The sequence below is a fragment of the Chiloscyllium punctatum genome, chromosome 40, assembly GCF_047496795.1.
Source record: "Chiloscyllium punctatum isolate Juve2018m chromosome 40, sChiPun1.3, whole genome shotgun sequence".
NCBI lineage: Eukaryota > Metazoa > Chordata > Chondrichthyes > Orectolobiformes > Hemiscylliidae > Chiloscyllium > Chiloscyllium punctatum.
In genome coordinates this window covers 61,815,733-61,840,390 of record NC_092778.1, presented here as the reverse complement: position 1 = coordinate 61,840,390, position 24,658 = coordinate 61,815,733, and the positions used below count along the sequence as shown (strand labels likewise).

General features: G+C 42.7%; 1 protein-coding gene across 1 annotated transcript in view; it reads right to left on the bottom strand.

The window, feature by feature from the left end:
- The window catches only part of mfsd1l (major facilitator superfamily domain containing 1-like), a 39,234-nt gene extending 35,155 nt beyond the window's left edge, over positions 1-4,079 (bottom strand). Inside the window, exons 1-2 of the mRNA XM_072560085.1 lie at positions 4,029-4,079; positions 582-682 (exon numbers count right to left, since the gene is read on the bottom strand). Coding sequence (XP_072416186.1) covers positions 582-682; positions 4,029-4,050 — 123 coding nt within the window. The 5' untranslated portion in view covers positions 4,051-4,079. The remainder of the gene's footprint in view (positions 1-581; positions 683-4,028) is intronic.
- Positions 4,080-24,658: the final 20,579 nt, after the last annotated feature.

The window sequence follows — 24,658 nt, the reverse complement described above, 5'->3', positions numbered from 1 at the left end:
ACAAAAAGACATGACCCACTCTCACTAGTATTCTTATATGGAGATGAGGAAGGACACCACTTCAACTGGGACAACACATCCATCCTAGGACAAGGCAAAAAGAGATACGTATAAGAATTTCTAGAAGCATGACATTCCAACCACAACTCTGTCAACAAATATATTGACTTGGATCCTATTTACCACCCCCTGAGAAAAAGAACAGGAAATCACACCACCAACCCAAGGAAACCTAAACACATAAATAGAAAGAGGGTCATAACACCAGTCCCTCACCAGTGTCTCACTGATGATGTTAACTAGTACGGTGAAGAAACAGCTGAAAACAAACCATCCAGCTGAGCGAGCAAACATAACCAGAAGCTCAACCTGAGCTACAAATCTTCCCAAAACTCAGTTACTCAGTATTTCTAGGTATGTTCTTCTGTGAAGACAGACACAAAATAATTGTTTAGTTTCTCTGCCATTTCCTCATTCTCCATCAACAGTTCTCCGGTCTCCCAACTTGTCCTTATTTTTCACATACCCAAAGAAGCTCTCACTTTCGTTTTGTTTGTTCGCTAGTACAAGTTGTTACTTACCCCCTGGAACTGCTGCTGAAGCACACTGGGCATGTCAAAGCAGAAGTAGGAGCCAAATGTCAGCAGGCAGTTGAAAATTAACAAGATAAACCTGTAATAGGCTAGATAGAGGGAAAAATAATCTGAAATAAACTGAGGGAGAAACAATAAAACATGCATGTTCAGTAAACAATGGCTGGCAAGCATCAACAAAAGCCAAGCAGGAAAAGGGAGTCACGATATAATGGTCTCATCGGATTTTCATACTCAAACCGAGGAGTGAGATTTGAACCCAGAACCTTCAGACTCAGATGGGTTTTCCCAGTTGAGTCAAAGTTGACACACCATATTTTACTTGTTGTAGTCAGGTGGTGAGTTACAATGCATCAGTCACCAGCCAAGGGTGGCTCTGTGGTTAGCACTGCTGCCTCACAGCACCAAGGACCCGGGTTCGATTCCACCCTCGTAATAAACCTGATATCCTTTAAAAGGAACGCTCGAAATATCATAACATTCAAGGCCACAGGCCAAGTGCTGGAAAGCAGGATTCCTCTTCTATGCTGTATGACTCTACAACCTGATCAATATAAATTCAGTCAGCATTGAGACCCTACTGGACAGTAATGTGTGTGCGCGCATGCATTGGTGAAGGGCTGACAGGGGAGGCTGGTCAAAATGTTCCAATCTTTGTGACCAAGAAGCTGCAAGCGAGAACCAACTCCTTAGGCACGTGAGTGATAAGTGAGAGGAGGGAACTACAAAGTCAGATTGTAATAAAGAAGCCGTGCATTAGCTTTCTGGTTGATCCTGGAATAATGCCTAGCTTTAGCAGATGACAGCAAGATTTGATGGTCTGGGGAGGGATGAGAGAGATTGAGGCAGGACCGTGAGCTCAGAGGACACAGACAGACTTGATGAATCGAAATGGAGTTAGAAATGGGCTGCAGTGGTTCAAGATGGCAACTCATTGCAGCCTTCTCCAGGGCAACTCAGGAAGGTCAACTCTCAGCTACCTTTTGAAGTGATCTGAGCAAATTGATGGCAATTGGGTGTTGGCAATAAATGCTGGCCTTTCCAGCAAAGCCCACATCCCGTAAAATCAATTTTAAAAACTTAATTTCCTCCAGATCCTCACGTCTTCTCACTCCTACAGTCTTCTCCAGAGATACTTCCTCATTTACCCAAAACTCTCTGCCTTTAGACATCTCCCACCACCTTCAGAACTGCTTTCCACAAAACTTCCTCCACCCTATTCATACTCAGGTTTGCCCTATCCAGGAGGGAAGCTGCTTGATAGATTTATTACATTAAAAGGCAGTATTTTTGCTGATTAGTAGTGGGTTAGTCAGTTTTTGATCATTTAAACCCCACCCCCAACCCTGCAAAAAAAAACTGGCAAATTTAGAATACATTATCTTTCAGATCTCCGCATCGAGAATCATAGAATCCCTACGGAGTGGAAATTGGCCATTTGGCACATCAAGTTCACACCGCTTTTCCAAAGATTATCCCACCCACACCCACACTTCCCTACCTTATTTCCCTAATCCACCTAGCCTACACATCCCTTGACCTTATGGGCAATTTAGCATGGCCAATCCACCTAACCTGCACATCTTTGGACTGTGGGAGGAAAGTGGAACACCCGGAGGAAACCCACGTAGACACGGGGGGAATGTCTTTGTGGAGTTTGCACATTCATCCGAGGGTGGAATCAAACCCGGGTCCCTGGTGCTGTGAGGCAGCAGTGCTAACCACAGAGCCACCCTTGGCTGATGACTGATGCATCATAACTCACCACCTGACTACAACAAGTAAAATGTGGTCTCCTCTAAGGGGAACATCTACATAAATAGCTACTTGGAACAGGAGGAGGCCATTCAGCCCATTTTCCTTGCCCTGCACTGAATACAATCATTGAGCTAATTGAGCACTTTCAATGCCTTTTACCCACTCTATCTTCATAAGCCTATATGTCACTGGTAATCAGGAATCTATCAATTCGTACCTGAAATATAGTCAAAGACTGAAATTCCAAGGCCTATGTGGTAGAGGATTCCAAAGGTTCATTTCCTCCCAGTAAAATGGGAGGTTTTTTTAAAAAATAAGTTGTGCCTCCTGGTTCTACATTTCCCAATCAAGGGAATCCCCACACCCGCACCTACCGTTGACGTATTTTGTAGGTTTCAATGAAGTAATCTTTCATTTTTTGAAACTCTCAAGAATAAAGTTTGCCCAATTTCTCTTGTAGACAATGCTGCTGAACCTTTGTTGCACTCACTTTCTGGCAACCATAAAAATCTTGAGATACTAAGAGCAGAACTGCACACAGTACTCCAGGGGAATCTAACCAAGCTTCGGCACAATTAGCTCCTTACAGACAATGTAGCAATCTTATCTAAGCCAAGTTGTATCTCTCTAATGGAATGAGATGTCTGTGGTCTACTGGAGCTCTGGCTGAAAAAAAATGGACACAAAAAAAAGCTCAGTTGGGAAGAGTATTAGATTGAAGATGTAAAGTTCAATGCTGGATTTAAGAGCCCCAGGGCAGTGTCCCTTTGAGTCTAGACGTCCAAGTACAAGTCCCATCTGTCCCAGAGGTGTAATACAACACATCTGAACAGGCTGATTAAAATAACTAAGAGCTGATAATCATATATTGAATAATAATTCAGCCATCGACAAGGAGGTGTCTCCTACGGAGACTTGCAGACACTTTGAGGACCAGGACTATGTGCTGAGGGCTGTAGTAAAACCCGGAACCACAGTCTGACACCCTCCTGCCATAAAAAAAACCAGACAGAGCCTGTTTGCTCAGGAGTATGTTTGAGAATAAGAAATGCACCAGTTTAGAAAGACACTTCAGAGTACTACCGAATGAGGTCTTGTGGCACAGTGGTAGTGACCCTCCGATTGAACAGAAACTCAGGTCCAAGTCTCAGCTGCTCCATAACTTTGTCGTCATAACTTTGCCGAATAGGTTGATGAGAAAAATAGTTTAAATAAAACTACTGAAAGAAATTGAACGGCATTATACCGTATCACACCTGCATTGTTATGCAATATGTGTTTTTACACGTTATTAAACTTTACTTTTTGAAAGAAAAACTGGAAAGGTCTGTTCAGGTACCGAACCAGTGCTCCACGTCTCACAGCAGAGTATTCAGAAATTGTTTGTTAATTGGGTCCAGCCATACTGTAAGTGCGTTGGAGCAACAGCGTCAAACTCATTAACTCCACTGCGATTGCACCAATCGTTTACAAATCCAATGGAACTTGATGCCTCACAGACCATCCTCAGACAGACTGAAGGAGTATTGGCAGGTAAGGCACAGACCACACCTGGGTTCACACTGTTTCCATTCACCTCGACTGAACAACACAGGGGTTTGTCCACAGACCAATGTGTAAAATCCCGCATCTATCATGAATGCACCTACAGACAAAAAAATACCCTTTAATCCTCACCTTTTGCTGCAGCCCGGACCATGTTGCAAACATAAGAAGCTGTTTCCAACTGGTAAACACATTCTGCAGTCAGCAATTTGTGACAATCCCAGGCGTGATCATGTGACCTTGTAAAACTCAGTTACAAATCACACAACAGCAGGCTATAGTTCAACAAGTTTATTCGTTCACTTAATATTGCGGTAGAAAAGTCTTGTAGGATGTTAACCCATTTTCTAAGCAAGTATTTATTTGTTTGTTGAAGCAGTTTTGATAATCCTCTCCTCCCCAATCTTTGCTGGGGATAAAATTACTGCCTTGCTGGAAACAAAGTTTGGCCCGAAACGTCGACTCTCTCACTCTTCAGATGCTGCCTGACCTGCTGTGCCTTTTCCAACGCCAGACATGATCGACTCTGACTTCTCCAGTCTCTATAGTTCTCACTATCTCCAAGAAACAGAAAATGGCTAATTCCCCTACCTATTATCTGAAACACCAATTTCTAAGTTAGGAATTCAGTGACATTTTCAGCTGCTTTCAAAACAATACGAGAACTAGGGATCACAAGTTTAAAAAGTGCAGAGAGAGATGTAGATCTGTTTAAAACTGGTAGGCAAGATTAGAGATTTCAACAGTGGTAAAAGAATAGAGTTAAAGGCTCTATGTCTGAATGCACACATTTGTCAATGTGGAGAAATTGTTAGCACAGATGGAGACACAGTTACAAAGTGACCAAGGCTGGGACCTGAATATTGACATTTTTAAAAGTCGGAAAGCTACCAGAAAATTGTGTGGTGTTGCTCTGTTAATTAAAGATGATAGCTTTGGCAAATAGGGTTCAGGAGAATCCAAAGGATTTATACAAATACGTTAAGGACAGAAGGGTAACAAGGGAGAGAATAGGGCCCCTCAAAGATCAGCAGGGCAGCCTTTGTGTGGAGCCGCAGGAAATGGGGGAGATACTAAATGAGTATTTTGTATCAGCGTTTACTGTGGAAAAGGACATAGAAGATATAGAATGTAGGGAAATAGATGGTGACATCTTAAAAAAAATGTCCATATTACAGAGGAGGAAGTGCTGGATGTCTTGAAACACATAAAAGTTGATAAATCCCCAGCACCTGATCAGGTGTACCCTAGAACTCTGTGGGAAGTGAGGGAAATGATTGCTGGGCCCCTTGCTGAGATATTTGTAACGTCGATAGTCACAGGTAAGGTGCCGGAAGACTGGAATTAGCTAACGTGGTACCACTAAAGATGTTAAGGACAAGCCAGGGAACTGCAAACTGGTGAGCCTGATGTCACTGGTGGACAAGTTGTTGGAGGAAATCCTGAAGGATAGGAATTACACATATTTAGAAAGGCAAGGACTGATTAGGGATAATCAACGTGGCTTTGTGCATGGGAAATCATGTCTCACAAACTTGATTGAGTTTTTGAAGAAGTAACAAAGAGAATTCCATAAGGCAGAGCGGTGAATGTGATCTATATGGACTTCAGTAAGGCGTTCAACAAGGTTCCCCATGGGAGACTGGTTAGCGAGATTAAATCTCATGGAATACAGGGAGAACTAGCCATTTGGATACAGAACTGGCTCGAAGGTAGAAGACAGAGGGTGGTGGTGGAGGGTTCTTTTTCATACTGGAGGCCTGTGAGCAGTGGAGTGCCACAAGGATCGGTGTTGGGTCCACTGTTTTTTGTCATTTTGCGCAAGAGAAACTCAAGAACCATAAGAAACGTCTCCTTTGCGAGGAGAGAGTGCGTGTATGGAATGAGCTGCCAGAGGAAGTGGTGGAGGCTGGTACAATTACAACATTTAAAAGGTATCTGGATGTGTATATGAATAAGAAGGGCTTAGAGGGATATGGGCCAAGTGCTGGCAAACGGGACTAGTTTAATTTAGTATGGCTGATTGGCATGGACGAGTTGGACTAAAGGGTCTGTTTCCACGCTGTACATTTCTATGACTGATTAGCGAGGTTAGATCTCATGGAATACAGGGAGAACTAGTCATTTGGATACAGAACTGGCTCAAAGGTCGAAGACAGAGGGTGGTGGTGGAGGGTTGTTTTTCAGACTGGAGGCCTGTGACCAGTGGAGTACCACAAGGATCGGTGCTGGGCCCTCATAAATGATTTACATAAATGATTTGGATGCGAGCATAAGGGGTACAGTTAGTAAGTTTGCAGATGACACCAAAATTGGAGGTGTAGTGGACAGCAAAGAGGGTTACCTCAGATTACAACAGGATCTGGACCAGATGGGCCAATGGGTTGAGAAGTGGCAGATGGAGTTTAATTCAGATAATTGCGAGGTACTGCATTTTGGGAAAGCAAATCTTAGCTGGACTTATACACTTAATGGTAAGGTCCTAGAGAGTGTTGCTGAACAAAGAGACCTTGGTGTGCAGGTTCATAGCTCCTTGAAAGTGGAATCGCAGGTAGATAGGATAGTGAAGAAGGCGTTTGGTATGCTTTCCTTTATGGTCAGAGTATTGAGTACAGGAGTTTGGAGGTCATGTTGTGGCTGTACAGGACATTGGTTAGGCCACTGTTGGAATATTGCGTGCAATTCTGGTCTCCTTCCTATCAAAAGGATGTAGTGAAACTTGAAAGGGTTCAGAAAAGATTTACAAGGACATTGCCAGGGTTGGAGGATCTGAGCTACAGGGAGAGGCTGAACAGACTGGGGCTGTTTTCTCTGGAGTGTTGGAGGCTGAGGGGTGACCTTATAGAGGTTTACAAAATTATGAGGGGCATGGATAGGATAAATAGACAAAATATCTTTTGGGGTCTATGGGGTCGGGGAGTCCAGAACTAGAGGGCATAGGTTTATGGTGAGAAGGGAAAGATATAAAAGAGACCTAAGGGGCAACTTTTTCACACAGAGGGTGGTACATGTATGGAATGAGCTGCCAGAGGATGTGGTGGAGGCTGGTACAATTGCAACATTTAAGAGGCATTTGGATGGGTATGTGAATAGGAAGGGTTTGGAGGGATATGGGCCGGGTGCTGGCAGGTGGGACTAGATTGGGTTGGGATATCTGGTCGGCATGGACGGGTTACCGAAGGGTCTGTTTCCATGCTATACATCTCTATGACTCTATGACTATATGAGACTAGAATTAATTGGGATCACAAGAACAGTAATTTACACCTTCATTAAAAATAGAAAATGAATGATTCTCCAGAACAACCTGTGGCTTATTTTTAATTTTAAGTGGAAATTCACCAAACTTAGTCAAAAGCGTCATTGTTGCTTGGTATGGAGCGTTTGAGTTATAAGCATTGGCAGCATAGGAGGTTGAGGGGTGACCTTATAGAATCATGAGCGACATGACAACATGATAAGGTGAATGACAACAGTCATTTCTCTACAGTAGGGCAGTTCAAAATAAGACAATGTGTTTTGAAGGTGAGAGGGACAAGATTTAAAAACGACACAAAGGGCAACGTTTTTACACAGAGGGCAGTTTGTGTGTGGCATGAACTGCCAGAGAAAGGGTTGGATGCAATACAGTTGCAACGTTTAAAAAACATTTAGATAAGTTCATGAATAGGAAAGGTTTGGAGGTAAATGGGCCAAACGCAGGCAGGTGGAACTAGTTTAGTTTGGGATTGTGGTCACGTGGACTGTTTGGATGGAAGGATCTGTTTCCATTCTGTGTAACACAGACAAACACACTAATTAGGAGCACAAGGAAACCAGTCTATCCCTGAGCCTGCTCCATCATTATAAAGATGTTCTGATTCCTCTACATTCCATTCTACATCCCGATATTCTTTCACTCCCTTCATTTACCAAGAATCTATCCAACGTTGACCAAGAGTATTCAAAGTCTCCGCCTCCACCGACTTTCCAAAGAGTTCCAAGGACTCATGGTCCTCTGGGAAAAATGTCACCTTCCTTACAATAACGTTAAGTCCAATTTTGTAGTTGTACTCGAGAATATATTAAATCTCTTAATGCCTGGTACAAGACTTGAAAGGAAATACTTTTATATTTTTGGTTGTGTGCTCTCACTTTCTCCAGTCTTTGCAGTGATTACAATATGTACCTTCCACAGACAATTGAAAGTCCAGTTCTGGGAGATGAGGGAGTTGGAGGTTAGTGTGTGGGATAAGCCTGGTTTTCAGGTGCTCCTGGTCTGGGTGCTTCTTCTTTGACAGTCCTGCAGTGTGTGGGTGGCTTCCTTCCCCTCCCAGAGTGTGTGTTCTGCTGTGGCTGGATAGTTCAATTCTGGAGCAGCAGACTCTGGCGGGGTGGGGCAGGTGGGATTTGAGGGGGAGGGTGGGATACTCTGGATTCTGCCAGCTCTTTCCCTTGCTTGTACTTGGCCTCCACATGCTCCACTCGGTGACACTCAAAGCATTATCGCAGATGCTTCTCCAGTTTGTCCATTTTGGGACGAGTGAATCCCATGCATTGTTAGGGATTAGTGAGTTTTGAGAAGATTTGTAGCTCAGGTTGAGGTTCTGGATGTAGGTTTGATCACTGAGCTGGAATGTTTATTTTCAGACATTTCACCACCATACGAGGTAACATCTTCAGTGAGCCTCCGGATGAAGCACTGGTGATGTGGCTCGGTTTCTACTTGTGTGTTTGGGTTTCCTTGGGCTGGTGATGTCATTTTCTGTGCTGATGTCACTTCCGGGTCTTTTTCGCAGGGGGTGGTAAATGGGATCCAAGTCAATGTGTTTGTTGATAGAGGTCCATTTGGAATGCCATACTTTTAGGAATTCTCGTGCGTGTCTCTGTTTGGTTTGTCCTATGATGGATGTGTTGTCCCAGTTGAAGTGGTGTCCTTCCTCATCCATATGTAAGGATACGAGAGAGAGTGGGTCATTTTGTTTTGTGACAAGCCAAACAGGTACATGCACAAGAATTCATAGAAACATGGCATTCCAACTGGAACTCTCTCAACATTGACTTGGATCCCAATTACCACCCGCTGAGAAAAAGAACAAGGAATGACATCACCTCAGGAAATGATGTCACCACAGCAAATGACATCACCAGCCCAAGGAAACCTAAACACATGAATAGAAAGTGGGCCATACCACCTGCACTTCATAGAGTCACAGAGATGTACGGAAACAGACCCTTCAGTCCAACTTGTCCATTCTGACCAGATATCCCAACCCAATCTAGTCTCACCTACCATCACCCGGCCCATATCCCTCCAAACCCTTCCTGTTCATATACCCATCCAAATGCCTCTTAAATGTTGCAGTTGTACCAGCTTCCATCACTTCCTCTGGCAGCTCATTCCATACACACAGCATGCTCTGCGTAAAAAAGTTGCCCCTTAGGTCTCTTTCATATCTTCCCCCTCTCACCCTAAACCTATGCCCTCTAGTTCTGGACTCCCCCACCCTAGTGATATGACTTTGTCTATTTATCCTATCCATGCCCCTCATAATTTTGTAAACCTCTATAAGGTCACCCCTCAGCTTCCGATGCTCCAGGGAAAACAGCCCTAGCCTATTCAATCTCTCCTTAAAATCCCCCAACCCTGATAACATCCTTGTAAGTCTTTTCTGAACAGAATTGCACGCAATATTCCAACAGTGGCCTAACCAATGTCCTGTACAGCCGCAACATGACCTCCCAACTCCTGTACTCAATACTCTGACCAATCAAGGAAAGCATACCAAACGCCTTCTTCACTATCCCATCTACCTGCAACTCCACTTTCAAGGAGCTATGAACCTGCACTCCAAGGTTTCTTTGTTCAGCAACACTCCCTAGGACCTTACCATTAAGTGTATAAATCCTGCTAAGATTTGCTTTCCCTAAATGCAGCATCTCTCATTTATCTGAATTAAACTCCATCTGCCACTTATCAGCCCATTGGCCCATCTGATCAAGATCCCGTAGTAATTTGAGATAACCTTCTTTGCTGTACACTACACCTCCAATTTTGGTGTCATCAGCAACCTTACTAACTATATACCTGCTATGTTCACATCCAAATCATTTTATATAAATGACGCAAAGTTCATCTGGAGGTTCATTGTTGATGTTACTTAGTACAGTGATGAAATATCTGAAAACGAACCTTCCAGCTCATTGTAGAGATATTGCATTTGTTTGGGGAGTCTTTCAATGTTTCCCTGTAGCATTTCCTCTGCTCTCCTAGTGATCATTTACCATTGTGGAGCTTGGAGATAGAGCATTTGATTAGAGACAAAAAGTGTGGTATTGGAAAAGCACAGCAGGTCGGGCAGCACCCAAGGAGCAGGAGAATCGATGTTTTGGGCATTAGCCCTCCGTCCTGCTCCTTGGATGCTGCCTGACCTGCTGTGCTTTTCCAGCACCACACTTTTCAAGTCTGACCTCCAGCATCTGCAGTCCTCACTTTCACTTGGTTAGTGAGTCTTGTGTGGGGCATGGGGACAATGTGGCTGCCCATCACAGCTTGCTGCATGTGAGCAGGGCCTCAATTCTGGGAATATCTATTGCAAAAGGTAATACTTTAACCTTCTGGAACTCTGTCAGTGATGAAGGAGCTTTCATTCACATAGCATATTATGTCCTAAGGGAGGCAAATGTGCGAGCAATCCATTACTCTTAATGTATTGTTACAAGGTGTGACTTTAACTGCGTTTAATCAAATGAAAACAAGGGAGCTAATGTAACAGAGTGCCCTGAGCGAGCCAGTAGAATAAAGCTGTATGTACCTGTTTGCTGTCTGTTTTACAGTGCCTTAATGAGAATGATCCATTTCATGAGTTAAGTTTTTTACTGGGAATCCTATGAACATTTCAGTTTCTACGGCATTATCATGTAGTGACCTGTTTGCTTTTATAGGGACGATTGCTTGTAATTTAATTGGTATTTGATTAAAATGAATGAGATTCCAGTGTGATTGCTCGACTAAACATCAGTTGTCAAATTCTGAACCCTCTGTCTGCACCTTCAGCCTATTCCTGGATCTCACCCTGTTCAGGGAGGAGAAAGTGAGGACTGCAGATGCTGGAGATCAGAGCTGAAAAATGTGTTGCTGGAAAAGCACAGCAGGTCAGGCAGCATCCAAGGAGCAGGGGAATCGATGTTTCGGATATAAGCCCTTCTTCAGGAACCCTGTTCTGGTTGGCTGTCTTGGTTACTTAGATATCCCTGCAGGCACTGACAAAATAAAGCTGCTAGTACAATTTTATTGAAAACGATGCGTTTAACTGAGCCTGAGCCCCCTCAATCTGTTACAGAAATAAATTCGAACTGTACTTCCCTTGTGAACACTGAATAATATGGCATTATTCTTTATTTATGACCTGAATGTTTGCTCTGCAAAATCTGCAGCAAAGTTACCAGCGATAATCTGACAACTAGTACAACTGCATTATTTTTAGGAAGGAGGAACTAACCCCACTGGATTAGGGGATGTTGATTTGGTATTTAAAATTTGTTATTAGTAGATAATTCCTACATTGATAATAATGTAATTTAAGTGAGGAGCAGTCAAATTTCCCAATAGTAATCATATGAGACATAGTGGTTTAGAGAATTAACGATCATAAAAATACAAACATACATTTAGGAACAGAAGTAGACAATTCAGTCCCTCAAGTCCACTCTGCCTTTTCATAAGATCATGAATTGATCTGCTTTTGGTTTTCAAATTCCTCACTTGCCCCCACTCCACATTGTCAGCCAAGAATCTAAGTCGCCCCTTAGCAAAATATTCAACGAGCCAGCTTCACTGCTTTCTGGGGAGGAGAATTCCTCAGAGGTACGACCCTGGATGTAGGTTTGTTCGCTGAGCTGGAATGTATGACCCGCTGAGAGAAAAAAAATGTCAAATTGCATTTTTTTCCTAACTCCCTCAAGACAGTCCAGTACTGAGTGGAGATGAACTGTGTTTACATTGGAAGGTAGGAATTTACTAAGCAAGTGAGACAAACAATAATTTGCTAGCCAAGTCTGATCATATAGTGGGACACCTTGATCTGCAATCCTTTCTGGATCTCTATGGTGATTAAGCTTTTCAAACTTCAAATCTAGTCACTAATGTTCCCATCAGTTCAAAATACTCATATTTTAAAACTCAAAATGTTGGCATTTTACCGAATGCATTTCCTTCCAGCTCTCCACGTGGCTGGTGACTAATACATTGTTACTTGCTACCTGACTACAGTGAAATATAATTCCCTCAAGAGGATACTTGCACATAACAAATAGATCCTAGATCTTTACAGATGATGTAACAATCTTAACAGTCATCAACTAGGTGTTGAACAGTAACTCTGTGAAGCTGTCCACCACTGAGTAATGCAGCCTGAACTAATTTCTGAGAGATGCACTTGACAGAGTTATTATAAAACTAAATCTGAAACTGAGCTGTAAAGGAATTGACCGAATGAACAAAAAAATAAAATCTGGTGTGAATTACGTTTATAGAAGTTATTGGAAATAAAATGCACTATAGTCACCATTTCAATAGGTACCAAGAAATTAGTTTAAAAACACTTGAGGGACCTTGGAGAGTAACCACTTATCAATGACAAAAGCCAGACAGGAGGACTGTTTGAACCATACGAATTCATGAAAGAGACAGGATAAGCAAAGTAACAAGAATTGTTGTAGGAGCAAAGCACGACATATACTGGAATCTGTACTGAAAACAACAAATGCTGGAGATTACAGCAGGTCAGACAGTACCCATGGAGAGACAGCAAGTTAATATTTCCAATCTAGATGACTCTCCATCAGAGTCTCGCCATGGATGCTGTCTGACCTGCTATGATCACCGGCATTTGCTGTTAACAAGACTTATTTTTGCGAACACACAGTGATCGGAAGATAGCCTGTCTCTTTCTATCACAGAGACAAATTGAAGTCACTTTTAGAATACTGCATTCAATTCTGGTCTCCCTCCTATAGGAAGGGTGTTGTGAAACTTGAAAGGGTCCAGTAAAGATTTGCAAGGATTTTGCCAGGGTTGGAGGGTTTGAGCAATAGGGAGAGGCTGAATAGGGTGAATAGCCAAGGTCTTTTACCCTGGGTAGGGGAGTCCAAAGCTATGTTTAAGGTGAGAGGGGAAAGATTTAAAAGAGACCTGCAGGGCAACGTTTTCACGCAGAGGGTGGTGTGTATATGGAATGAGCTGCCAGAGGAAGTGGTGGAGGCTGGTACAATTACAACATTTAAAAGGCAACTGGATGATTAGGAATATATGAATAGGAAGGGTTTAGAGGGATCTGGGCCAAATGGGACTAGATCAGTTTAGAGTATCTGGTTGGCATGGACAAGTTGGACAGAGGGGTCTGTTTCCGTGCTGTATAGCTCTGTGACTCTATGCAGTAAAGTCCGGGGCCACATTTCAAGACTCTCCTGCGGAAATAAACCAAGGACTGAAACTCAGACAAAACCCCTAAGCCTGCTTGCATTAGAGAATATTTGGCATTCAATTGGTATATTGCAATATTTACTTTTCAAAGTGCCATGTGCTGAACTGGAAGTAATTAAACTGCAAAAATATTAAGTGAAGTCAAACTTGTATTGTTGTTCAACGTGCTTTTACAAATGTTGTCATTAAAGTTTTCTGGGGAGAGAAACGAAGGTAAAGGATTGAGCCAGTATTCTGGTTTTCAGGATAGAGTGTGTAAAGATTGACTTTACATTAAATCACGAGACCATGTCAAACATATTAGAGCTTTACTTAAAAGAGTTATGAAGAATTATCAGTGGACTCAAAACATTAACTCTGTATCTCTCTCCACAGTTGCTGCCAGACATGTTGGATTTCTCCAGCAATTTGTGTTTGTTTCAGATCTTTAGTATCCACAGTTATTTTAGAGCTTTTCTTAATTTTTGATTGAGATGTGGGTGTTGGTGGCAAGGCTGATATTTGATACCCATCCCTAATTGTTAGGGAACTGACTGACCCTCTAAACCACTTCAGAGGGCAGTTACAAGTCAACAACATCACTGTGGAGTCACATGTACCCAGACAAGGATGGCAGATTTCCTTCCCTTAAGGTGGACCCAGTTGAGGTTTTACAACAATTAACTCATGGGCTCCATGACAATTGTTTTTAAGTTCAGATTTCACCAGGTGTCCTGGTGGGATTATGAACTCATGTCCTGAGAACATTAACAACACAAGATTAAAAAAAATGAAGTGCAGATGCAGGAAATCAGAAACAAAAACAGAAATTGCTGGAAAATCTCAGCAGGTCTGGCAGCATCTGTGGAGAGAAATCCGAGTGACCCTTCTTCAAATTGTGTTTGTTTGTGTGTGTGAATTTTCTCTAACTCAAAATTTCACTCTTTGATACAGTCAATAACAAAGTTGTTTGCAATTCAGATTGAACTTACCCAAAGGAGGGTTTGTGTACAAGGTACAAAGTTCACTTCAGATCAGACTTTCTTGTTCCTCTTATTCAAACTATCTGAGCAACGTGGTTGGTTGTTTTACCCATAAGCCTCTTTATCTCAAATTAATACTTGCTTTGCACTCAGGCTTTCTTCTACTTTACATATTGTTTGAATAACCATACTTTAGCCTTGGAAAGCTCAGAGCAAATTCCTTAATACTAACTTGCCATTGGGTTGGCTATGAGATGGCTTAGACCAGTGTCACATTACACAAACTCTGACTCTCCTGTCTGTGAATGTGGTGATAGTGGAGCATTTGCTCATACAATTTCTGGCTAATTAGTTCCCAGCTCTTTCTAGACTTTCGATAACAAAATATAGCATCACTCTTTCTTTAAATTGAACATCCAGTCAAAAGAATCCTTGTGGAAATTACAAAAAACAAAGGAAGGTTCAAGTTTGCCCTGTTGTCAGTCTGATCCATGCCTCTTAATACTGAGAAAAAAATCACCTGCAGAGGTATTGAATAGAAGAAAATATAAGCCAACTCTATCAAGAAAAATACATCCTCCATGTGACCAGGAGGAAGTGAGAAACCAACTCATTGAAGCACACGAACGAGGGTTATCTTTTAGCAAGCTGACAGTGCAGAACCCACACTGTTGAGCCAAATGCCTTTAAATTCTCCAGGTATGAACTGGGTACTATTCTCCCATGGTAAAAACATGACTGCAGATGCTGGAAACCAGATTCTGGATTAATGGTGCTGGAAGAGCACAGCAGTTCAGGCAGCATCCAAGGAGCTTTGAAATTGACGTTTCGGGCAAAAGCCCTTCATCAGAAATAAAGGCAGTGAGCCTGAAGCGTGGAAAGATAAGCTAGAGGAGGGTGGGGGTTGGGAGAAAGTAGCATAGAGTACAATGGGTGAGTGGGGGAGGGGATGAAGGTGATAGGTCAGGGAGGAGAGGGTGGAATGGATAGGTGGAAAAGAAGATAGGCAGGTAGGACAAGTCCGGACAAGTCATGGGGACAGTGCTGAGCTGGAAGTTTGGAACTAGGGTGAGGTGGGGGAAGGGGAAATGAGGAAACTGTTGAAGTCCACATTGATGCCCTGGGGTTGAAGTGTTCCGAGGCGGAAGATGAGGCGTTCTTCCTCCAGGCGTCTGGTGGTGAGGGAGCAGTGGTGAAGGAGGCCCAGGACCTCCATGTCCTCAGCAGAGTGGGAGGGGGAGTTGAAATGTTGGGCCACGGGGCGGTGTGGTTGATTGATGCGGGTGTCCAGGAGATGTTCCCTAAAGCGCTCTGCTAGGAGGCGCCCAGTCTCCCCAATGTAGAGGAGACCGCATCGGGAGCAACGGATACAATAAATGATATTAGTGGATGTGCAAGTAAAACTTTGGATGTGGAAGGCTCCTTTAGGGCCTTGTATAGAGGTGAGGGAGGAGGTGTGGGCACAGGTTTTACAGTTCCTGCGGTGACAGGGGAAAGTGCCAGGATGGGAGGGTGGGTTGTAGGGGGGCGTGGACCTGACCAGGTAGTCACGGAGGGAATGGTCTTTGCGGAAGGCGGAAAGGGGTGGGGAGGGAAATATATCCCTGGTGGTGGGGTCTGTTAGTCTTTCAGCCTTAATCACTTACTCTGCAAACAGAGCTCGTACTGCTGAGAGATTATTGTGTGGCTCTCAATTCTTTCATCTTCCAGATTAAAGGGAACTTTGAATGGCAGTCTATGACTGTGAGAAATTATTCTTGATTGTATATGGATGAATCAATTCCCACAGTGTACAATTGTCAGTTAGCAACATCTTCAGTTTCTGCTGTGTTCTTCTGTGCTTCTCATATGCAGTACAAATGTTGCAAAATGTGAAGTATTTGATTGAAAGGCCAAGCAGTATTCAAATGGTGATAGTTTGGACTGTGTGGATATACAGAGAGATCTGTGTGTCGTTGCACATCAGTCAACGAAAGTAGAAAGGCAGAGGACCTGAGTTACTGCAGGTCATTCTGCTATAATGCGACAGTTGCATTCCTCTGTAATCCGTGCTATATAAAATTGGTATGGAAAACTGCTAAAGAAAATCACGCTGAAGAAGATCAGTAACAGAAAATTGGATACCCATTCAGTAGAAGGTTCATGTTATACAACAGTGTGCACGATTTGTCAAATGTGTTATAGCCAATTCAAGTTAGCGCAATGTGTGTTAGGTGAGACCATACCCGGAATATTATGTGCAGTTTCCAGTTCCTTACCTATTGCCATTGAGGGAATGCAGTGGAGATTCACTGGACTGATACTTGGGATAGCAGTTCTGATAAGTCATGAACGTAGAACATAGAACATAGAACATAGAACAATACAGCACAAAACAGGCCCTTCGGCCCACGATGTTGTGCCAAACTTCTATCCTAGATTAAGCACCCATCCATGTACCTATCCAAATGCCGCTTAAAGGTCGCCCATGATTCTGACTCTACCACTCCCACGGGCAGTGCATTCCATGCCCCCACCACTATCTGGGTAAAGAACCCACCCCTGACATCTCCCCTATACCTTCCACCCTTCACCTTAAATTTATGTCCCCTTGTAACACTCTGTTGTACCCGGGGGAAAAGTTTCTGACTGTCTACTCTATCTATTCCTTTGATCATCTTATAAACCTCTATCAAGTCACCCCTCATCCTTCGCCGTTCCAACGAGAAAAGGCCGAGAACTCTCAACCTATCCTCGTAAGACCTATTCTCCATTCCAGGCAACATCCTGGTAAATCTCCTCTGCACCCTCTCCAAAGCTTCCACATCTTTCCTAAAGTGAGGCGACCAGAACTGCACACAGTACTCCAAATGTGGCCTAACCAAAGTCCTGTACAGCTGCAACATCATGAGACACAAAGTTAACTCTACTTTCTTCCTATAAATGCTGTCAGACCTGCTGACTGTCTCCAGAAGTTTCTATTTGGGTTTGACTGGGCCTGTATTCACCAGATTCTGGATTAGTGGTGCTGGAAGAGCACAGCAGTTCAGGCAGCATCCAAGTAGCTTTGAAATCGACGTTTCGGGCAAAAGCCCTTCATCAGGAATAAAGCTTTATTCCTGATGAAGGGCTTTTGCCCGAAACGTCGATTTCGAAGCTACTTGGATGCTGCCTGAACTGCTGTGCTCTTCCAGCACCACTAATCCAGAATCTGCTTTCCAGCATCTGCAGTCATTGTTTTTACCTCTGTATTCACAAGAGTTTAGAAGGATGAGAGGCTATCTGATTGACACAGTCATAGAGTCATAGAGATGTACAGCATGGAAACAGACCTTTCAGTCCAACCTGTCCATTCTGACCAGATATCCACACCTAATCCAGTCGCATTTGCCAGCACTTGGCCCATATCCCGCTAAACCCTTCCTATTCATATACCCATCCAGATGCCTTTTAAATGCTGTAATTGTACCAGCCTCCACTACTTGCTCTGGCAGCCCATTCCATACACACACCACCCTTTGTGTGGAAAGGTTGCCCCTTAGATCCCTTTTATATATTTTCCCTCTCATCCTAAACCAAGGCCCTTGAGTTCTGGGCTCCCCCACCCCAGGGAAAAGATCTTGTCTATTTATCCTATCCATGCCCCTCATGATCTTATAAACCTCTATAAGGTCACCCTTTAGCCTCCGATGCTCCATGGAAAATAGCCCCAGCCTATTCACCCTCTCCCATTAGCTCAAACTCTCCAACCCTGGCAACGTCCTTATAAATCTTTTCTGAACTCTTTCATGTTTCACAACATCCTTCCAATAGGAAGGAGACAAGAATTGCACACAATATTCCAAAAGTGACCTAACCTCTGTACTATACAGCCACAACGTGACGTCCCAACTCTATATTCAATAAAGGAAAGCATACTAAATGCCTTCTTCACGATCCTATCTACCTGTGACTCTACTTTCAATGAGCTATAAACCTGCACTCCAAGGTCTCTTTGTTCAGCAACACTCCCTAGGATCTCACCATTAAGTGTATATGTCCTGCTCTGATTTGCTTTTCCAAAATACAGCTGTTCGCACTTATCTAAATTAAACTCCGTCTGCCACTCCTCAGCCCATTGGCCCATCTGATCAAGATCCCGTTGTACTCTGAGGTACCCTTCTTAGCTGTTCACTCCACCTCCAATTTTGGTGTCAAATTCTATCAGGGCCGAACAGACTAAATGCAGGAATGATGTTTCCCCTGATGTACAACCAGGGGACACAATCTCAGGATAGGATATCCTCTGAAATGTCCATCTTTGTCACATGAGTGAAAGCTGACCTTGTAGAATTGCTAGAATATACAACTCTGGGACTCTAAGTCAGTTGCTTTTTGACATCCAGAGGGATAGCAGGACTCCAGGCTGAGTTGGCAAGTTGTCTCAGACCCTCCATCTTTGTTCCCAAGTTGCTGGCTCAAAAGAAATGAACTTTTCACAAGAAATGGAAACTACTGGCCCAGCTCACAAAGAAGCCATTGATGAACGTTAACCACTTGGACATTAGCACTCACATGAATCACTTTTTAAAAAAAAATTCAATTGACTAAAGCTAATAATTTAGAGTCTAGCTCTTCTCCTGACTTCCTTAATTTCCCGATTCCCTGTGCATGACTATGGAATGATGAAGCAATTCCCCCAGTTCTCAGACAGTTAACTCTGTTTTTCTCTCCACAGATGCTGCCAGACCTGCAGCGTTTCTCCAACCCTTTCAGTATTTGTTTCAAATCTCCACCATCCACAGTGTTTTGCTTTTATTTGAATGTTTTCTCTTCGTTGAAGAGTGTTTATTCTGGTGGAACTTTCTCCTGAACCAACGTAATCGCTTTCAAACTCAATGTATTAAGAGAGGTGCTGGAAAAGGTCAGGCAACATCTGAGGGGCAGAATTTTCCTGCTTCTCGGATGCTGCCTGACCTAATGTGCTTTTCCAGCACCACTCAAATCTAAACTCTGGTTTCCAGCATCTGCAGTCCTCATTTTTGCCGACAAATGAATACAGTTTATCAAAAATTATTTTCAAAAACTGTCTCCCAATATAAAACAAACCATTACAGAGTTTCAGATTGTTTGATGTTTCTACCAGCTGTTACTAGCTATTTGAGATGATTAACATTGAAAATGTCCTGAATATTATACAGCAGCTAAAGACTTACTTACAACTCACTAAAGAAAAAAAATGTTTCCAGAATGTTTAAAAAACGAACCCATTAAAAGTTGAATTTCACAGGGATGTGGGTTATGGATTAGACCAAACCCCTCGAAGTATATTAAGAAGGTAGCCTAGACCCTAACCTTTGCTTATTTTAAGGGTATGTGTAAGGTGTTGTGTTCCAGATGCAATTTGATTGGTCAAACCACCAAAGTTGAAGCAAAACACACTTTATTCATACACTATAGTTAAAATACAACAAAAGAAAAAAATAAAGAATTGGCTTAGCTGTAACTGTAAAGGATATGCCAGCTTTCAAGTCACCATAGTCTTGCCAGACCATGAGAGAGAGAGTGAGAGAGAGCGAGAGAGAGAAACAACTAGTGATAATTTAACCTGAGGGCCACTATATGTCAGGTGAGGGGAGAGGTTGAGAAGGAGAGTCCTTCATGGTAACCTCAGTCACTGATGGGATTTGAACCCACGCTGTCGGCATCACAGTGCTTTGCAAACCAAACATGGCAGCATTACAGGGCAGCTGTTTGAATAATGACAGTTCCCAGAGCGAGAACTCCATTCTTCCTACACCAGTCTTGAGCCATGCATTTAACTTTCTCATTTTATTTACTGATACCATTTTGCCTGCAGTTTAGGTAGTAATCCCAAAATCAATACCTTGGAGATTCTACTTTTTATTTTGAATACTATGGACAGTTTGGGTCTGTGTGTCTCAAGAAAGATAGACTGGTCTTGGAGGCAATCCAGAGAAGGTTCTCTAAGCTAATCGCAGGTATGGAGGGACTATTCTTATGAGGAGAGATCAAATAGGTTGGGCCTCTTAATGGAGTTTAGAAGAATGAGAGATGACCTCATTGAAACATTCGAGATTTTAAGGGGGCTTGAGAAAGTGGATGTGGCGAGGTTCTTTCTCCTTATGGAAGAGGCTATAATCTCAGAATGAGGAGTGACCCATTTAAGACAGAGTTAAGGAGGAATTCCTTCTCTCAAGGATAATTGAAGATTATTCCGCAGAGAGATCCAACCCTAGTTGATTTTAGCTCAAAGAGCTGCTACATCGTACACAAAACTAGAAAACTAAATGACAGCTTCATAACAAACAGATTGTTTCATGGGCTCTCTACTTAAACAGTGGAGAAATCCTACATTATTTCACTATTTCCAATAAAAAAGAAAGCACGTGAAATATTGAAGCAGGAAAATTCACAAAATTGATCAAATTCTAGGGCTTTCGGATATATTTGCCAATAATGTTTACAATTTGCCTTTGGTTAATTTTAAGCACTTAATTTGCACAATTAAATGTTTTGTTTTAAATTAAGATGGCAAAAACATATTTAAATATTCAATAGTATAATTGTCCCTAAAATTCTACCTCTTCTTCCTAGTTCACACTGACACTCTGGAATACAGTCTGCAGAGACTCTGACCTATCCAACTACCTGCTGTTTCAGACCCCCCCACCCCCACCCCTTTAAACCTCCCTGTTAAGACAGACATCCTTCTTCCTGGCACATTTCAACATACAGGATTACATGTTGGTGGATGCTTTAAAGCTTAGGGCAGCCACAGAGGCACAATAGGGAAGAGACCCTATCATAGTATATTCGGGATTAGTGGTGCTGGAAGAGCACAGCCTTGATGAAGGGCTTTTGCCCGAAACGTCGATTTCGAAGCTACTTGGATGCTGCCTGAACTGCTGTGCTCTTCCAGCACCACTAATCCAGAATCTGGTTTCCAGTATCTGCTGTCATTGTTTTTACCTATCATAGTATACCCAAGGGGTTAGAAACTGTAGAACTGTACACTTGACATAAACATTAAGAGTAACGAAATGGTACTGAACCAGCTCAGAGTGGGCATAGTGCACAGAGAAATGTTTATTACTACTGCTTTCTAATTTTCAATATGAAATATTTTGCCCCTTGGGATTGCATGCTGAAATGGAATGCACCTTGTCAGTATTAAGACTATTACAATTATACTGAGCCACCTAAGAATGGAAAACATTGTAAGGAGACACATTGAATTTTATGCCATTTTCTGTCATTTTCAACTTGAAATGTCTGGTAATGGACTTTCACAAATGTTATGAATAAAGTATCATTCCTCTTGGTTAGACTGGTAATATCTTCGATTTCCCTAATTGAAAATGAAGTTCTAGTAATGCACCTCACCTCCCCCACCCCCATTCCCTCCAACCACACCTAAGAATTCATGCTGATTTATCTCCTTCACGCTCCCTCCCATTATTTCTCCTGTAATGCTGGTACATTTGTGGTCATGTTTCAGGAGTGATAGTCCAATGTAGAGTTCTCTACAAATACCTTGAAGAAGTTCTCCTCCTCTCCCTACAAGGATTTTCCTGCTCCTGGCCTCTGAGCACTACACTCTCAACTCTGATCTCCAGCAGCTGCAGTTCTCACTTTCTCCTGAGGTATAGGTCATGTCCAGGATATTAGACACTGGACACAGGAACAGCAGGGCAGGGTGCAAGCAAGAATCAGTTGTATGTACTTGTGTCAACACCAAAATAAGCTTAGCCTGAACCATTTATGTTTGGAAAGTATGTGGAAGCATTCAAATATACAGAAAAGCACAACCCACAGAGAAGAAATTTCGATTGCATTGATTGGGCTGACATCAATGCTGGGCCTTTGTAAAAGCAACTCAACCCAACTTTTTTCCTGTAATCCTCCATTTGTTTTACTCCTCAGATAATTATCTAATTCTCTTTTTGAATGCTTTAATGGATTATGCCTTTGCCCCTCTTAGACAGTGCACTACGAATCCTGACAACTTGCTGCTTTAAATAAAGTTACCTTTGATTTTTTTTTGCCAGTCACATTAAATTGATGTCCTCTGGTTCCTAATCCTTTTGCCAAAAGAAACTGTTTCTCACTACTGTAAGCCGATGGTGTAGTGGAAATCATATATGCATCCACATACATATAAGTTTGTGGGGTGAATTTGTACTTTATTTTGCTCAAAAACTGCATGAATCCATGTAAGATTCCGTAAATCCCTCTTTTAGAAATAGAATCAGTCTGAACATTGGGACACAGACAGACAGAGTTTAACCTTACACCTTCAGTGCATTATCTGAGCTGACATGACATCTAATGTTAAAGTTCACTTAAGAATGTAACCTTTTTAAAAAAAAGTTCTGGGATGTACATTTGAAAGAACTGAAACCAACATAGTCATTCTAAAAGATGAGAGACAAACAATCCAGGTCTTTTTCAATCCATCATTTCAGTTGCACCACACTGTAAACTTTCGCTATAAATTCTGTATCTTACAATCTTATACACCATAACCACCTGATGGAGGAGCAGCGCTCTGAAAGGTAGTTATTCCAAATAAACCTGTTGAACTATAACATGGTGTTGTGTGATTTTTAACTTTGTATTTTGTCCTGATGAGTGCAAGAGGAGAAGCTTTGGCAACATTCCACATTTTTTACAGTATTTAAGGATGAAATAATTATTGTGCAGGTAAATGTTCGCAAGCGCTGTACATTAGAAAGAGAGACTAAGTCTGTGAGAGGATGCATGTGTGAGTGTGTGTCTGGGGTGGGGTGGTTGTGAGTATCTGTGAGAGAGTGTATATATGTGTGTGTGTGTGTGAGTGTAAAGTGGTCTAAATCTGTGAGAGGATGCATGTGTGAGTGTGGGAGTGTGTGTGTCTGTCAGAATGTGTGTGTGTCTGTGTGCGTGTCTGTGTATACGTGTGTATGTGTGTGTATAGGAGTGCCTCTGTGTGTGTCTGTGTGTGTGTATAGTGCAATGGTGGTCACCTGTAATGTGACATGAACCCAAGGTCCCGGTTGAGGCCCTCCCTATGGGTACGGAACTTTGCTATCAGCCTCTACTCAGCCACTTTTCGCTGCTGCTTGTCCCAAAGTCTGCATTGGAGGATGGTCACCCGAAGGTCTGAGGTCGAATGTCCTGAACCGCTGAAGTGTTCCCCAACTGGGAGGGAACACTCCTGTCTGTTGATTGTTGTGCAGTGCCCATTCATCCGTTGCTGTAACCTTTGCTCGGTTTCACCAATGTACAATGCCTCAGGGCATCCTTGTCTGCAGTGTATGAGATAGACAACATTGGCTGAGTCGCATGAGTACCTTCCGCGTACATGGTGGGAGGTGTCCCCACGTGTAATGGTGGTATCTGTGTCCATACTCTGACACATCTTGCAGCGCCTACTGTGACAGGATTGTATAGGGTTGTCCTGAAAGGCGGGCAGCTTGCTACAAACAATGATCTGTTTAAGGTTTGGCGGTTGTTTAAAGGTGAGCAATGGAGGTGTGGGGAAGGTCTTGGCGAGATGCTCATCCTCATCGATAATGTTTGCAGGCTGTGAAGGTCGTGGCGTAGTTTTTCGGCTCCTGGGAACACATATACACTCTCTCTCACACTCACAACCCCCACCTGAGACAGACAGACACATAAAAACCCACATGCACACATACACATATATGTTAGTGGGGTGAATTTGTACTTGCAGAGTTACATTGTTCAAAAACTGCATGAATCCATGTAAGACTCTGTTAACTCACTTGTTAGATTAGAATCAGTCTAAAACATTATGGCGCAGACAAGGAACAGAGGGGGCTAACACCTTCAACATCTTAACATCTTATCTGGCTGACACCAATTGTTACAGTTAACCTGAGAGTGTAACTTTTAAAAAAGTTTTGTGATTTACATATGAAAGAAGTGAAAATATCATGGTCATTCCAACAGATGAGAGACTCAACAAACAATCAAGGTATTTTTCAATGTATAATTTCAGTTACATCACACTGTAAACTTTTGCTATAAATTCTGTGTCTTACAATGGTGTCCTCCAGAACCACCTGAAGGAGCAGCACTGCGAAAGCTTGTGCTTCCAATTAAACTTGTTGGACTATAACCTGGTGTTGTGTGATTTTTAACTTTGTACACCCCAGTCCAACACCAGCATTTCCAAATCATTCATAGATTCAGAGACATTGCCTTAAGATTTCCATGGGGTAAAGAGAGGGAAGCTCAGTATCGCCCCCTGCCGGTAGAGCCGAACCACTGCAGCAAGGAGCACGTGACCGATGAGCGGAGGGGCGGGCCAGGACCGGGGTCACGTGATCCATTGTTGGTGTGGGGGCCGG